At 44.8% G+C, this 16272-nt stretch overlaps 1 protein-coding gene across 2 annotated transcripts in view; it reads right to left on the reverse strand.

The window, feature by feature from the left end:
* The window catches only part of LOC137367738 (sideroflexin-5-like), a 297384-nt gene that overhangs the window by 234552 nt on the left and 46560 nt on the right, over positions 1-16272 (reverse strand). For both annotated transcript variants that reach the window (XM_068028670.1, XM_068028669.1), the window contains exon 3: positions 13605-13682. In XM_068028670.1, the coding sequence (XP_067884771.1) occupies positions 13605-13682 (78 nt within the window). The remainder of the gene's footprint in view (positions 1-13604; positions 13683-16272) is intronic.

A 16272-nucleotide genomic window follows, 5' to 3' on the forward strand; every position in this document is an offset into this window, starting at 1 on the left:
AGCGAGGCATCGTGGTGATCCCCCCCGCCACTCGGTGACGGGAGCAGGATTTAAATATGTTAATTAATGAATTAATTACCTACCTGCTCCAGTGGGCCGTCCCACTGCCATATTCTGGCCAGTTGCCGGGACTCAAGCAATGCGGGACACTGGTGGGGAGGGGAGAGGAGGTAAGTTTTCAGGGCGGGGAGTGATGAGCAGGTAAAAACTATTGCAATTGGTGGAGGGGATGGCAGGAAGGGATTGAAGATGGAAGTTGATAAAGTTCGGGGGGGAAAGGTCGGGATCGGAAGGTATGTTTTTTGGGTGGGGGGTGGGGGGAGGAGACGGAAATCAATAAGTTTTTAGTCATTGGGGGAGTGGGAGAGGAGTTTGAATCATTTATTAAATTTTTCAAATTAAATTTTTAATGACTGTTCCCTTAAAAATGTAAATTAAAGGGCTTGAAGCCCTTTAAAAATGGCACAAGCACCTGCCCACGTCATCGGGGGTGGGGCAGGTCTGCCCCATCTAACCAAATGAGCCATCACGCGTATGCCCTGCCGTTTTTGCAGCTTGCTGCTGATCGAAAAATTCAGCCCATAGGATGAATTTTATGCGGCAGCGGGGGAACTTGACATCGGGAGAAACCGATGCCGAGATTGATGCATCGCCTCTTGTATGGATGGCTGCCGAATTTAGTGCCAATCAGGCAATTAACTTGACAGCGGGGGCCTTCTGTATGATTTAGGACTCCTGCAGAGGCAGTGGCTGCTGCTGTAGCTGCAGCGACCAGACACCAAGGAGTGGCACTGGAACCAGGCTTAAGGTAGGTCAGGGCGGGAAGAGTCTCGTGGGGTGAAGGTTGCAGGGTGGGGGTGGAGGTGGGGGTTGGCAGCAAGGCAGGGGGGGTGTCCCTCAGTGGGCCTCCCCCTTCCCAATGCAAGGTCCCTCATTCAAGCACTAAGCGCCCCACACAGGCAGGAAGCAACCCACACGGATTTTGGTGCCGTGCCTACTGTGTGGTGACAAGGCCACCTGCCGCACGGGTAATTGCGGCTGAGGCAGGAAAAGGACCTTAATTGGGTATCAACTACCCAGTTAAGGGCCTCAATTGGTGGCAGAGCAGGAAGGCCGTTCACATCCCATCAGATTTTATGCTCTCCCCGCCTCCAAACCTGCCGCGGGGGACAGGATAAAATTTCACCCATAGAGTTATTTATGGCACAGAAGGAGGCCATGCAACCATTGAGTCCTTGCCAGCTCTCCACGAAGCTATTCAGTCAATCCCACTCCCCCACTCGACCCCCTAGCCCTGCAAGTCAAGAAAATTCAAGAAAGGAGGAATAGTGAAAACGGGGAACTAGGCCAGTTAGCCCGACATCTGTAGTAAGGAAAATGCTAGAATCTATTGTTAGGGACGTGGTAACAGAGCACTTAGAAAATCACAATTAGGCAGAGTCAACATGGACTTGTGAAAATGAAACAGTGTTTGACAAATCGGTTAGAGTTTTTTGAGGTTGTAACTAGTAGGGCAGATAAGGAGGAACCAGTGGATATTGTATATTTGTATTTTTAAAAAGCATTTAATAAGATGCCACACAAGATTTACACAAAATTAGAACTCATGAGGTTGGGGGTAACATATTAGTATGGATTGAGGATTGGTTAATGGTAGAAAACAGAGAATCGGAATAAACAGGTCATTTTCAGGTTGGCAGGCTGTAACTAGCAAGGATCAGTACTTGGGCCTCAGCTACTTACAATCTATATTAATGACTTGGTTGAGGAGACAGGGTGTAATGTATCCAAGTTTGATGATAAAATGTTTGGTGAGAAAGTAAGCTGTAAGGGGGATGCAAAGGAATATAGACAGGTTGAGTGAGTGGACAAGGACATGACAGATGGAATACAATGTGGGGAAGTGTGAAGTTATCCACTTTGGTAGGAAAGATAGCAAAGAGTATTTTTTATACAGTGAGAGACTGGAAAATATTGGTCTTCAGAGGGACTTGTGTGCCCTTGTAAATGAACTATAGAACATTAACATGCAGGTACAGCAAGCAATTAGGAAGGCAAATCTGATGTCAGTTCTTGTTACAAAGGAATTGGGGTATAAGATTAAAGGAGCCTTACTACAATTACATAGGATTTTGGTGAGACCACACCTGAAGTACTGTGTGCATTTTAGTCTCCTTACCAAAGAAAATATATACCTGCCTTAGACGTAGCGCAGTAAAGAGTCACTCGACTGACTCTGGGGATGAGAGGAGAGATTGAGAAGACTAGGCCTGTATTCCCTAGGCGTCATAAGAATGAAAGGCTATCTAATTGAAACATATCAAATGCTTAAGGGTTTTAACAGGGTAGATGCTGGGAAGATGTTTCCCTTGTCTGGAGAGTCTGGAACTAGGGTTCACAGTCTCAGATAAAGGGGTCAGCCATTTAGACCTGAGATGAGGAGAAATATCTTCACTCAAAGTGTTACAAATCCTTGGAATTTTCTATTGCAGTGAGATATGAATGCTCAGTCATTGAGTGTATTTCAAGACAGAGATCAATAGATTTTTGGGTACTAAGAGAATTAAGGGGCTTGGGAATAGTGTAGGAAGGTGGAGGTGAGGTCGAAGATCAGCCATGATCGTATTGAATGGCGAAAGAGGCCCAAAGGGCCGAATGGCCCACTCTTGCTCCTATTTCTTATTTCTTACATTTTTATGTCAGAAACATAGAAAATTTACCATGCAGAAAGAGGCCTTTTGGTCTATCGTGGCTGTGCCGGCCGAAAAAGAGATATCCAGCCTAATCCCACTTTCAAGCTCTCGGTCCATAGCCCTGTAGGTTAGGGCACTTCAAGTGCACATACAAATATTTTTTGAAAAGCAGTCAGTTCCAGATTCCCAACACCACCTGCAAGAAAATAAATCTCAACTCTCCTCTATTTCTTCTGCTGGTTACTTTAAATCTATGCCCTCTGGTTATTGACCTCTCTGCAAAGGAAAATGGGTCCTTCCTATCCACTCTATCTCGGCCTCTCATAATTTTATACACCTCAATTTAATCTCCCCTCAGCCTCCTCTATTTCAAAGAAAAGAACGCCGGCCTGTCCAATCTTTGCTCATAGCTAAAATTCGCCATTCCTGGCTACATCCTCTTAAATTTCCTTTGGATCCTCTGTAGGGCGATCAGCTGTTTGCTTAAACCCTTCCAATACTCTTGAAGACCTCTACCGAGTCACTCCTCAGCCTTCTCCTTTTTAGAGAAAAGAGCCCCAGCTCGTTCAATCTTTCCTGATAGTTATAACCTCTCCATTCTGATACCATCTTTGTAAATATGCTTTGCATCTTCTCCAGAGGCTCTATATCTGTTTTATAATATGGAGTCCAGAACTGATCACAGTAATCTAGTTGTGGTCTCACCAAGTTTATTGCAACTTCTCTGCTTTTCAACTTTATCCCCCTAGAAGTGAACTCAAGTGCTTTGTTTGCTTTTTTACGGCCTTATTAACCTGTGGCGCTACTTTTAATTATTGACGTGAAACAGTATTTTGTAAAGTGTGATCACTGTTGTAATGTGGGAAATGCAGCAGCCAATTCCATAGTTTCACCACCAGGTGAACAGCCGTTATGAGGGAAGTTGTGTGTGTCATAGCCAGTGACAACGTTTGTTATAATGTGCTGATTATCCATACAGGAAGCAGCTTATACCTGTAAAAGTGATAATTACTTCACTGAGAATCCTACTTTCTCAAAATAAAAAGATATGCCATTGATCCTAAACTATTTCTTTAAAAATCTGTAAGTAGCTGGAATAACATGTTCACCACCTCTTCTGAGGACTGAGTGGCTAAGTAGTTGTAGAAAAGGGCCTTCGTGTGGTTATTAATGGGAATTGAGGCTGCAATCTCTCAGAGCTTCCACGCAGCCATCTGTGTGTGATGCTCCACAAGAAAGACAATCCTTCCTGTTGTACCTAGCTCAACTCAAAAGGCATTTCTGCAGGTGCAAGGTATCATGTTATAGAACCTGGCCTCTGCCACTTTGTGCTCTCAGCAGCCCTGCTCTAATCCAATGTGCCCAAGTTTCCAGGCACAAACATAAACTTTCTCACACTGTCATTCCATGCTCTCCAGCACCAACACTTTACTCAACATCCTGCATTGCTGGCCACTGAAATGGAACATTTTTCTGAGAGAAACAGACATTCATCCATCAATGCCCACTGATTCAGTGGCATAACCCCACCTATATTCTGAGTATCCCGAATGTTTGTCTTTCCAGTACTCCACTTGCGATGTGTGAGGTGTGAGATGCAACTTGCTATGCGTGCAAGTGACATACTGTGTGTTCCATAGTCTGCACGCACCTTACACTAACTTTCTCTCTCACACACTACAGAGTCAATAATGGAGGGTGGTGCCCGTATTATTGGCCGCAACAGTTACTCAGCGCCACATATTCGTGGTGCCCTCCAATGTGGACTTCAATGGTTGGACTGTTGGGTGTCTCTGCAAAAGCTGTGCATGAAGCAAATTAATGCCAAATTAATTCACCCTGAGCTGGAGAGCTGCTCCCAGAAGTAGTCATGAGGAGGTGCAAAATAGTAAAAGGGAGAAGGGGAAGGAAATGTAAAATGCAAGCATTTACATCCTTTTCTCCACAGGTCAGACAGACCTGCATGCAGGCCGTGACATGTTTTCTAACTCCAGTCTTCACAGCCTGTGACCCTAAACACATTAAAAGGGAACTGCAGAGCTGTCTCTTAGCAGCTCGAGATGGATTTTTCTGCTATTATATCTGTCAACAACAGGAATGGGAAAGGGCAATTCAGCAAATGACAGTTGCGAGATCACATTAAAACACACAACTCAAAAGCAATTTTTTCTTTCAGTGAAAACAAATAGTTTGATCATTTTCAACACCATTGTGCAAAAACCACAGCTGAGTTTTCACTCCTAATTTTAACTTTCTTTCTCCGCTTCTTTCCCGAGGGCACTGGCTTTTCCTAGGGTATTGTTCCACGGGGCTAATCCCCACCCCTCCCCACCAAGACATTCACGCAAATGAAAAATCTTCAGCCAACATGTTCCAGTAAAAGTGAAGGGTAGGACCAACAAGTCCTGGGAACCCTGGATGTAGAGGATTGTATAAGGAAATAAAAGGAGGCTTATGGCAAATTCAGAGGGCTAAAAACAACAGAGGCCCTAGAGGAGTATAGAAAGTGTAGGGGGTACTTAAAAAAGTAATTAGGAGAGCAAAGAGGGGGCATGAAAAAACACTGGCTGACAAGATAAAGGTGTTTTATAAGTATATTAAGGGCAAGAGGATAACCAGGGAAAGAGTAGGGCATATTAGGGACCAAAGTGGCAATCTGTGTGTGGAGACGGAGGATGTAAGTGAGGTTTTAAATGATTGCTTTTCATCTGTGTTCACTATGGAGAAGGATGATGTAGGTGTAAAGATCAGGGAGGGGGACTGTGATATACTTGAACAAACTAGCACTGAAAGGGAGGAGGTATTAGCGGTTTTAGTGGGCTTAAAAGTGGATAAATCCCCAGGCCCAGATGAGATGTATTCCAGGCTGTTATGTGAGTCAAGGGAGGAGATTGCAGGGGCTCGGACACAAATTTTCAAATCCTCTCTGGCCACAGGAGAGGTGCCAGAGGATTGGAGGACAGCCAATTTGGTACATTATTCAAGAAGGGTAGTAGGGATAAACCAAGTAATTACAGGCCTGTGAGTCTAACATCAGTAATAGGGAAATTATTGGAAAAAATTCTGAGGGACAGGATTAATCTCCACTTGGAGAGGCAGGGATTAATCAGGGATAGTCAGCATGGCTTTGATTCTAACAAATTTGTTTGAATTTTTTGAGGAGGTGACTAGGTGTGTAGATGGGGGGTAAAGCAGTTGATGTCGTCTACATGGACTTCATTAAGGCTTTTTTAAGGTCCTGCATGGGAGATTGGTCAAGAAGGTAAGAGCCCATGTGATCCAGGGCAATTTGACAAATTGGATCCAAAATTGGCTTCGTGGCAGGAGGCAGAGTGTGATGGTCGAGGGTTGATTTTTGCGATTGGGCACCTGTGACCAGTGGTGTACTGCAGGGATCGGTGCTGGGACCCTTGCTGTTTGTAGTGTACATTAATGATTTAGACATGAATATAGGAGGTATTATCAGTAAGTGCGCAGATGACACGAAAATTGGTGGTGTCGTAAATAGTGAGGAGGAAAGCCTTAGATTACAGGATGATATAGATGGGCTGGTAAGATGGGCAGAGCAGTGGCAGGTGGAACTTAATTCTGAGAAATGTGAGGTGATGCATTTTGGGAGGACTAACAAGGCAAGGGAATATACAATGGATGGTAGGAGCCTAGGAAGTACCTTGGTGCAAGTTACTACCTAGGAAGTCAGAGGGACCTTGGTGTACTTGTCCAAAGATCACTGAAGGCAGCAGCACAGGTAGATAAGGTGGTTAGGAAGGCATATGGGATACTTGCCTTTATTAGCCGAGACATAGAATATAAGAGCGGGCAGGTTATGATGGAGCTGTATAAAGCGCGAGTTAGGCCACAGTTGGAGTACTGTGTACAGTTCTGGTCGTCATACTGTAGGAAGGATGTGATTGCACTGGAGACAATGCAGAGGAAATTCACCAGGATGTTGCCTGGGCTGGAGCATTTCAGCTATGAAGAGAGACTGGATAGGCTAGGGTTGTTTTCCTTAGAGCACAGAAGGCTGAGGGGGAACCTGATTGAGGCAGACAAAATTACGAGGGGCTTAGATAGGGTAGATAGGAAGAAACCTTTTCCTTTAGCGGATGTGTCAATACCAGGGGGCATAGATTTAAAGTAAGGGCAGGAGGTTTAGAGGGGATTTGAGGAAAAATATTTTCACCCAGAGAGTGGTTGGAATCTGGAACACCCTGCCTGAAGGGGTGGTAGAGGCAGGAACCCTCACAACATTTAAGAAGTATTTAGATGAGCACTTGAAACACCATAGCATACAAGGCTACGGGCCAAGTGCTAGAAAATGGGATTAGAATAGATAAGTGCTTGATGGCCAGCATGGACACAATGGGCCGAAGGGCCTGTTTCTGTGTTGTATGACTCTATGTTCCCAGGCCAATAAGCTTCAAACAGACAATTCAACTGTAGGGGCCATCACAAGTGAGCCCTATCCCTTCGTCACCCAACATCAAGCGTTGCAACCTGCACTAACTATCGACCGTAGTTCAGCGGGTTGCACTCTTACCTCGGAGTTAGTAAAGGGCGATTCCTAATTTTAAAGCAGTGCCCCCTAGTTCTGGACTCACCCAAAAGAAGAAACATCCTCTCCACATCCACCTTGTCAAGACAGTTCAGGATTTTATATACTTCAATCAAACCTCCCCGAACTCTTCTAAACTCCAGTGAAAGCAAGCCCAGCTTGTCCAACCTTTCCTCATAAGACAACCAGCTCGTGGCAGGTATCAATCTATAAACCTCCTCTGAACCGCCTTCAACGCATTTATATCCTTCCTTAAATAAGGAGACCAAAACTGCACACAGTATTCGAGATGTAGTCTCACCAATGCACTGTATAACTGAAGCATAATGTCCTTACTTTTATTTTCAATTCCTCTCGTAATAAAAGATCGCATTCCATTAACCTTCTTTAAAACTTGCTGTACCTGCATACTAACCTTTTGTGATTCATGCACAAGAACACCTCTGCACCTTGGAACTCTGCAGTCGTTCTCCGTTTAAGTAATACTCTGCTTTTTTATTCTTCCTGCTAAAGTAAACAACTTTACATTTTTCCACATTACACTCAGTTGCCAGATTGACTCAACCTTTCTATATCTGCATGCAATCTCCTTACGTCCTCTTCACAACATACTTTCCTAGCTATCTTTGTGTCATCTGAAAGTTTAGCTACCATGCCATCGCTTCCCTCATCTGAGTCACTGATATAAATTGTAAAAAGTTGAGGCCCCAGCACAGACCCCTACAGGATTTCACTTCTCATATGCTGCCACTCAGAAAAGGACCCATTTATGTATACTCTCTGTTTTCCGCCAGCCAGCCAGCCAATCTTCTATCCATGCTAATATGTTACCCCCCACACCTTGAGCTCCTACTTTACGCAATAAACTTTTATGTGGTACCTTGTCAAATGCCTTCTGGAAATTCAAGTACAGTATGTCAACGGGCTCCCCTTTATCCATAGCACATGCTACTCCTTCGAAGAACTCCAATAAATTGGTTAAACATAATTTTCCTTTCACAAAACCATGCTGACTATTCCTGATTACCTGGAGTTTTTATAAGTGCCCAGCTATAGCCTCCTTAATGGTTGATTCAAACACCTTCCCCACGACAGGCTTCAAGCTAACTGGCCTTTAGGTACATACCTGTTTTCTGCCTCCCCCGGCCTTCTTGAATAGAGGAGTTATATTTCCTACTTTCCAGAATCTAGTGAATTTTGAAAAATTAACACCAATGCATCTACTACCTCATTAGCCCCCTCTTTTAAGACCCTAAGATGAAGCCCATCAAGACCCAGGGACTTGTCAGTTCACAGCTCCATCAATTTAGAGTCATAGAGTCGTACAGCATAGAAACAGCCCCTTCGGCCCACCGTGTCCATGCCGAACATAATGCCTATCTATACCTCTTTGATCCGCTTTAAAGCTCCTCCCTCTCACCTTAAATTTATGCCCTCTCGTTTTAGTCACCCGTACCATGGGAAACAGACTCTGGCTATCTACCCTATCTATGCCTCTCATAATTTTATACACCTCTATCATGTCCCCTCTCAGCCTCCTTCGCTACTGGGAAAACAGACCCAGCCGATCCAATCTCTCTTTATAACTCAAGCCCTCCAAACCAGGCAACATCCTTGTGAATCATTTCTGCACCCTCTCCAGCTTAATCACATCTTTCATGTAGTGCGGCGACCAGAACTGCACACAGTACTCCAAATGCGGCCTAACCAACGTTATGTACAACTCTAACATGACGTCCCAACTCTTGTACTCAATGCCTCGGCCGATGAAGGCAAGCATGCCATACGCCTTCTTCACCACCCTGTCTACCTGTGTTGCCACTTTCAGGGAACTTTGTACTTGCACCCCAAGGTCTCTCTGCTCAACAACACTCCCCAGGGCCCTGCCGTTCACCTTATATGTCCTGCCCCGGTTTAACTTGCCAAAATGCATCACTTCACACTTGTCTGCGTTAAATTCCATTTGACAATCCCTTGCCCACTTTCCCAGTTTATCTATATCCTGTTGTAACCTTAGACAACCTTCTTCACTGTCCACTATACCACCAATTTTGGTGTCATCTGCAAACTTACTAATCATGCCCCCTACATTCACATCCAAGTCAATAATATATATGACAAACAACAGAGGGCCCAGCACCAATCCCTGCGGCACACCACTGGTCACCGGCCTCCAATCGGAAAAACATCCCTCCACTACCACCCTCTGCCTCCAATCACCAAGTCAATTTTGTATCCAATTTGCAAGCTCACCCTGGATCCCATGTGTTCGAACCTTCTGGACCAGCCTACCATGCGGGACCTTGCCAAAGGCCTTGCTAAAGTCCATCGCCCTGCCCTCATCAATCCTCTTGGTCACCTCCTCGAAAAACTCAATCAAATTCGTGAGACATGATTTCCCATGCACAAAAGCCATGCTGACTATCCCTAATCAGACCTTGCCTTTCCAAATGCATATAAATCCTGTCTCTCAGAATCCCTTCCAATAACTTTCCCACCACTGATGTAAGGCTCACCGGCCTGTAGTTCCCTGGCTTATCCCTGCTGCCCTTCTTAAATAAAGGCACAACATTAGCTATCCTCCAGTCTTCCGATACCTCACCCGTGGCGAATGATGACACAAAAATCTCTGCCAGGGCCCCAGCAATCTCCTCCCTTGCTTCCCATAGAATCCTAGGATACACCTGGTCAGGCCCTGGGGATTTGTCCACCTTAATGCGCTTCAAAACCTCCAATACTTCCTCCTTTGTAATGTTGATATGCTCCAGGATATCGCAGCTCCCTCCCTTGAACTCACTAGCTTCATGACCTTCTCCACGGTCAATACGGACGAGAAATATTGATTTAAGACCTCGCCCATTTCCCGTGGCTCCACACAAAAATTGACACACTGATCCCTAAGGGGACCTACTCTCTCCCTAGCTACCCTTTTACTCTTAATATACTTATAGAATCTTTTAGGATTCTCCTTTATCTTATCTGCCAGGGAAATCTCATGGCCCCTTTTCCCCCTTCTAATTTCCTTCTTAAGTGTAGTCCTACATCCCCTACACTCCTCGAGGGACTCGCTTGATCCCAGCTGCCTATACCTGACATATGCCTCCTTCTTTGTCCTGACCAGACCCTCAATACCCCTCGTCAACCAAGGTTCCCTAAACTTGCCAGCCTTGCCCTTCAATCTAACAGGAACATGCCAGTCCTGAACTCTTCCTATCTCACTTTTAAAAGCCTCCCACTTGCCAGACGTCCCTTTACCTGTAAACAGCCTCTCCCATTCAACTTTTGCGAGTTCTTGTCTGATGCTTTCGAAATTAGCCTTCTCCCAATTTAGGACTTCAACCTGAGGACCAGTCCTATCCTTTTCCATAACTATCTTGAAGCTAATAGAGTTATGGTCACTGGTCCCAAAGTGCTCCCCCACTGACACATCAACCACTTGCCCATTTTCATTTCCTAAGAGGAGGTCGAGTGTAGCCCCTTCTCTAGTCGGGCCATCCAGATACTGCTTCAGAAAACTACCCTGGATACACTTAACAAATTCTTCCCCATCTGATCCCTTAGCACTAAGGCAATCCTAGTCAATATATTAGGGAAGTTAAAATCACCTACTATTAAAGCCCTATAATTCCTACACCTATCTGTGATTTCCCTACATATATGCTCCTCCACTTCCCTCTGTCTATTGGGGGCCTATAGTATAATCCCATCAAAATGATCACCCCTTTCTTATTTCTAAGTTCTACCCATATGGCTTCGCTGGACATTCCCCCTGGGATATCCTCTCTAAGTACTGCCGTGATGTCCTCCCTAATTAATAGTGCAACTCCCCCTCCGCTCTTACCTCCACCTCTGTCACGCCGGAAGGAAATTTACTCAGAACCATTTGCCTAGTGATTGTAATTTCACCAAGTTTCTCTCTTCTTTCCACCTCCTGATTTACAGCTATTACTGGAACGTTTTTTGTATCCACTGCAGTGAAGTAACATTAAATGGTTATTTATTCTAATTCAAATTTTCAAGAATGAGAGCAATAGATTTTTATTGGGTAAGGTTGTTAATAGTTATGGAACAAAGGTGGGGAAATGGAATTGATGCAATTGAATGCAGATCAAGCATTAGGGGGTAAATGGTCCAGTCCTATTCCTATGTTTTTCTGCATAACAAGTTACAGTGCTTCAAAGAATAATTTATTGTGTGACTTGTTCTGAAACATTCAACTGTGTAACATGGCCCTATATAAATGAAATATTATTGATTACAGCTGGAAATATTCACAGAAAACAAAACAAACCACACATCCCATGATTTTTGGCATATAATCATTCCGTGTTAAATCTTTTCTCTGCCCCTGTCTGTAAGTGGTTTTGAAACATATAGTTGAGAGTAAAGACACATTACTGCAGGACATCACCACATTTGAAAACAACAGAACAGGAAGTTATGATTAAGCGCTAGTGAGTTTTTAAAGCTTGAAAAAAATTCTCCACACAAGACCAAGGAAGATTATTTCATCGCCACTTGGTCAAATTCCCTACCCAATACCCTGAGCATGGGGACTACAGTGGTTCAGAACTTCATGTTTGATTCCCTTCAATCAGATTTCCACACCTGCCACAGTTCCAAAATGGCTCTTATCAAAGTCAAAATGACGTCCTATGTGACTGTGACAAAGGTAAACGATCTCTCCTCATCCTTCTCGACTTGTCTGCAACCTTTGAAATGGTTGACCACACTATCCTCTACAAGCGCCTCTTCACTGTTGTCCAGTGGGGTGGGGCTGCTCTCACCTGTTTCCATTCTTACCTATCTAACCATAGCCACAGTATTACTTGCAACGACTTCTTTTCCCACTCCAGTACCGTTACCTCTGGAGTCCCTCAAGGATCTATCCAAGGCCCCCTCCCAGTTCTCATCTACATGCTGTCCCTCAGCCACATCATCCATGACACCCAGCTCTCGCATACCACCACCTCTCTTGACTCTTCCACTGCTTATATCTGACATCCAGTACTGGATGAGCAGAAATTTCCTCGAAATAAATATTGGGATGACTGAAGCCAACATTCGGTCCCAACTTCAAACTTTGTTCCTGAGCTACTGACTCTATCCCTTTCCCTGGCAACAGTCTGAGACTAAACCAGTCTGTTCACAACCTTGGTGTCATATTTGACCCCAAGGTGAGCTTCCGATCAAATATTCGCACCATCACTAAGATCGCCTATTTCCACCTCTAACTTCGTCCGTCTCATCTCATCTGCTACTGAAACCCTCATTCATGCCTTTGTTCCCGCTAAATTTGACTATTCCAACACACTCCTGGCTGGTCTCCCACATTCTATCCTACATAAACCTGAGGTTATCCAAAACTCTGCTGCCCGTGTCCTAACTCGTACTAAGTCCCAATCACCAATCACCCCTGTGATTGTTGACCTACACTAGCTCCCTGTCAAGCAACGTCTTGATTTTAAAATTCTCATCCTTGTTTTCAAATCCCTTCATGGCCTCTCCCTCGCTATCTCTGTAATCTCCTCCAGCCCCACAACCCTCCGAGATATCTACGCTCATCTACTTCCGGCATCTTGAGCATCCCAGATTTTAATTGCTCCACCATTAGTGGCCGTGTCTTCAGTCCTCGGCCCCAAGCTCTGGAATACCCTCCCTGCACCTCTATACCTGGCTTCCTTCCTTCAAGATACTGCTTGGAACCTACCTCTTTGGCCAAGCTTTTGGTCATCTGACCTAACGTCATCTTAAATTAAAACAAAGTGCTGGAAACACGATGAAAGATCACAGACCTGAAACCTTAACTCTGTTTCTCTCTCCACAGATGCCTGCAGATCTGCTGAGTATTTCCAGCACTTTCTGCTTTTATTTCAGATTTCCAACATCCACAGTATTTTGCTTTTATACTAATATCTCATGTGGCTCGGTGTCATATTTTGTTTTTAATGAATGTGAATTGCCTTAGAATGTTTTATTATGTAAAAGTGCTATATAAATATAAGTTGTTGTTGAGGGAGAAAACCCACCACCACCACCTTCTCAGGACCACCAGGGATGCCCAATAAAATGCAGCCTTACCAACATCGGCTACACACCGAAAACAATTTTTCTTTAAAAAAGGATGGAATTCCACAATTTTGAGGGACTGGGAAAGAGTAGATTTTAGTAAGGAGGTGGATGTTGAATGAGGATCAAAAGGTGATGAAGAGCATGCAGGAAGGGCTACTTGGAGCCTAGGACAAACAAGGGAGGGAAGTTCAGAAGAACAACCATTGTAACATTGATATAATAGAGAGCAGCAATGGACAGAGATCAGAAGGCAAAGGGAGAAGGATTAGCAATCAGACAGTTACCTGCTGGTCGGAGACCCCTGTGGGTAAAGTACCATGTTTATAATCTTCTAGAAGTTGCACTGCTGCTTTAAGACGACTCTGAAAACAAACCACAGGGGAAAAATAGTATAAAATAATGAATCAAATCACATTTGGTTTTTTTAAAACCGCGTTCTGCTGAGGGAGGCCAGCTGCCATCACTGACTCTGTTGGTAGTTGTAATCACAGCTAGTAACACATTGTGGAAACAATCACTGCTAACACACGCTGTCCCTGCCACCTGAGCCTTCCCTTACCATCAGGCCCGTATTTACCTCTCACTGTGGAAAAGTTCAGGGGTATGGAGCGGGAGGGAGTAGGGGGAAGGAGGTGGAAATAGGGAATCTTCTGTTTGTAATAACATGCCATATATCTGCCACATGCTGTGAAAGGAAAAACGGAAGTCTAATTTATTTTCCCCGACGTTTATTCTGTGACTTTTTACTGGGATATTCAATTTGGTAAATGAACAGTGGAGCACGCGCTAACTGCACTGGCATGACATGTTCCATTCCCACCCCATTTTGAGAATCCAGTGTTAGTATTAAGCACTCCCAAGATCAGGTATGAAATAAAGTAGATCCCTAATCTCTGTCCCAACAAGGTGCATCAGTCCAGAACTCAAATGTCCCCTAATCCACCATTTTCCCTTTTCCGACAACAACCATTGCTCTGCCCTCTCCAAGTGAGATTTCCAACTTAATAACAGTTTCAATTGTGTATTATGCTCTAGTGAAGCATCAGACACCTGTAGTAGTTCACCCCAGGGTCAGTCTGTGGCCTCAGAGCAGGTGGGGCTGAACTGTACTGGCTATAGTAAGATAACAACCAGACAATACCTTGGCGGGGGAGTCGTGGGGGAGGGGGTGGTGCTGGTGTCGGGGGTAGGGAGGAAGTTAGAAATGTATGTTGTGCAAAAAAAATCTCACCACAATATTAAAGCATAATAGTTATGTTAATGAACTCATAACTCAACAACTCAGACTGAAAATTGCATCATTTGAATTCAGTTAAATTAAAAGCTAGCATCACTTAAAAAAGAAAGTGACCACGAAGTTGTCAGATCGTCATAAAATCACAACTGGTTCTCTGCCCTGACCCGCTCTGGGCCTATATGTGACTCTTAGCTGCCCTCTCAGGTGGCCTAGCAAGCTATTCAGTTGCAGGAGAGCTCACACCCGTGATATGCTCCTCCTGTGCTATGTGGGAAATCAGGGACTCTTCCAGTATCCCTGATGACCATGTGTGCAGGAAGTGTATCCATCTGCAGCTACTGACTACCCGCATTATGGAGCTGGAGCTGCGGGTTGATTCACTGTGGAGCATCCGCGATGCTGAGGACGTCGTGGATAGCACGTTTAGTGAGGTGGTCACACCGCAGGTAATGGCTGCACTGGCAGAAAAGGGATGGGTGACCACCAGACAGAGTAGTAGGCGCAGGCAGGGCGTGCAGGAGTCCCCTGTGGCCATCCCCCTCTCAATTAGATATAGCGATTTGGATACTGTGGCACCACGGATGGCTCTGCAGCACAGCAGGAGGGAGAAAGACTGGGAGAGCCATAGTGACAGGAGATTCAATTGTAAAGGGAACAGACAGGTGTTTCTGTGGCCGCAAACGAGACTCCAGGATGGTATGTTGCCTCCCTGGTGCTAGGGTCAAGGATATTTCAGAGCGGCTGCAGGACATTCTGAAGGGGGAGGGTGAACAGCCAGTGGTCGTGGTACATGTCGGTACCATCGACATAGGTAGAAAAAGGGATGAGGTCCTGGAAGATGAATTTAAGGAGTTAGGAGCTAAATTAAAAAGCAGGACCTCAAAGGTAGTAATCTCAGGATTACTTCCTGTGCCACGTGTTCGTGAGTATAGGAACAGGAGAATAAACCAGATGAATGAGTGGCTGGAGAAATGGTGCAGGAGGGAGGGATTTAGATTCCTGAGACATCAGGACCGGTTCTGGGGAAGGTAAGACCTGTACAAGTGGGACAAGTTACGCCCAGGCAGGACCGGAACCGATGTCCTTGTCGGGGCGTTTGCTAGTGCTGCTGGGGAGGATTTAAACTAGAATGGCAGGGGGATGGGAACTTGAGCGGGGATACGGAGGAGGAGGAAACAAGGATAGAAACGAAAGACAGGAAACAAAAAGGCAAAAATGGAAGGCATAGAAATCAAAGGCAAGAAACAAATAGGGCCATAGTGCGAAAATGACGAAGAATGTTAAAAAGACAAGCCTAAAGGCATTGTTTCTCAATGCGCGGAGTATTCGCAATAAAGTAGGCGAATTAACCGCACAAATAGACGCAAACGGATACGATACAGTTGCGATTACGGAAACATGGCTTCAGGGTGGCCAAGGATGGGAACTGAACATCCAAGGGTATTCAATATTTAGGAAGGGCAGGCAAAAAGGGAAAGGAGGTGGAGTAGCATTGTTAGTAAAAGAGGAAATCAATACAATAGTGAGGAAGGATATTAGCACAGAGAATCCTGATGTGGAATCTGTACGGGTGGAGCTAAGAAACAGCAAGGGGCAGAAAACATTGGTGGGGGTTGTATACAGACCCCAAACAGCAGTGGTGATGTAGAGGATGGCATTAAACAGGAAATTAGAGACTCATGCAATAAGGGTGCAACTGTAATTATGGGTCAGTT

This window comes from Heterodontus francisci, chromosome 1 (genome assembly GCF_036365525.1).
Source record: "Heterodontus francisci isolate sHetFra1 chromosome 1, sHetFra1.hap1, whole genome shotgun sequence".
Lineage (NCBI taxonomy): Eukaryota > Metazoa > Chordata > Chondrichthyes > Heterodontiformes > Heterodontidae > Heterodontus > Heterodontus francisci.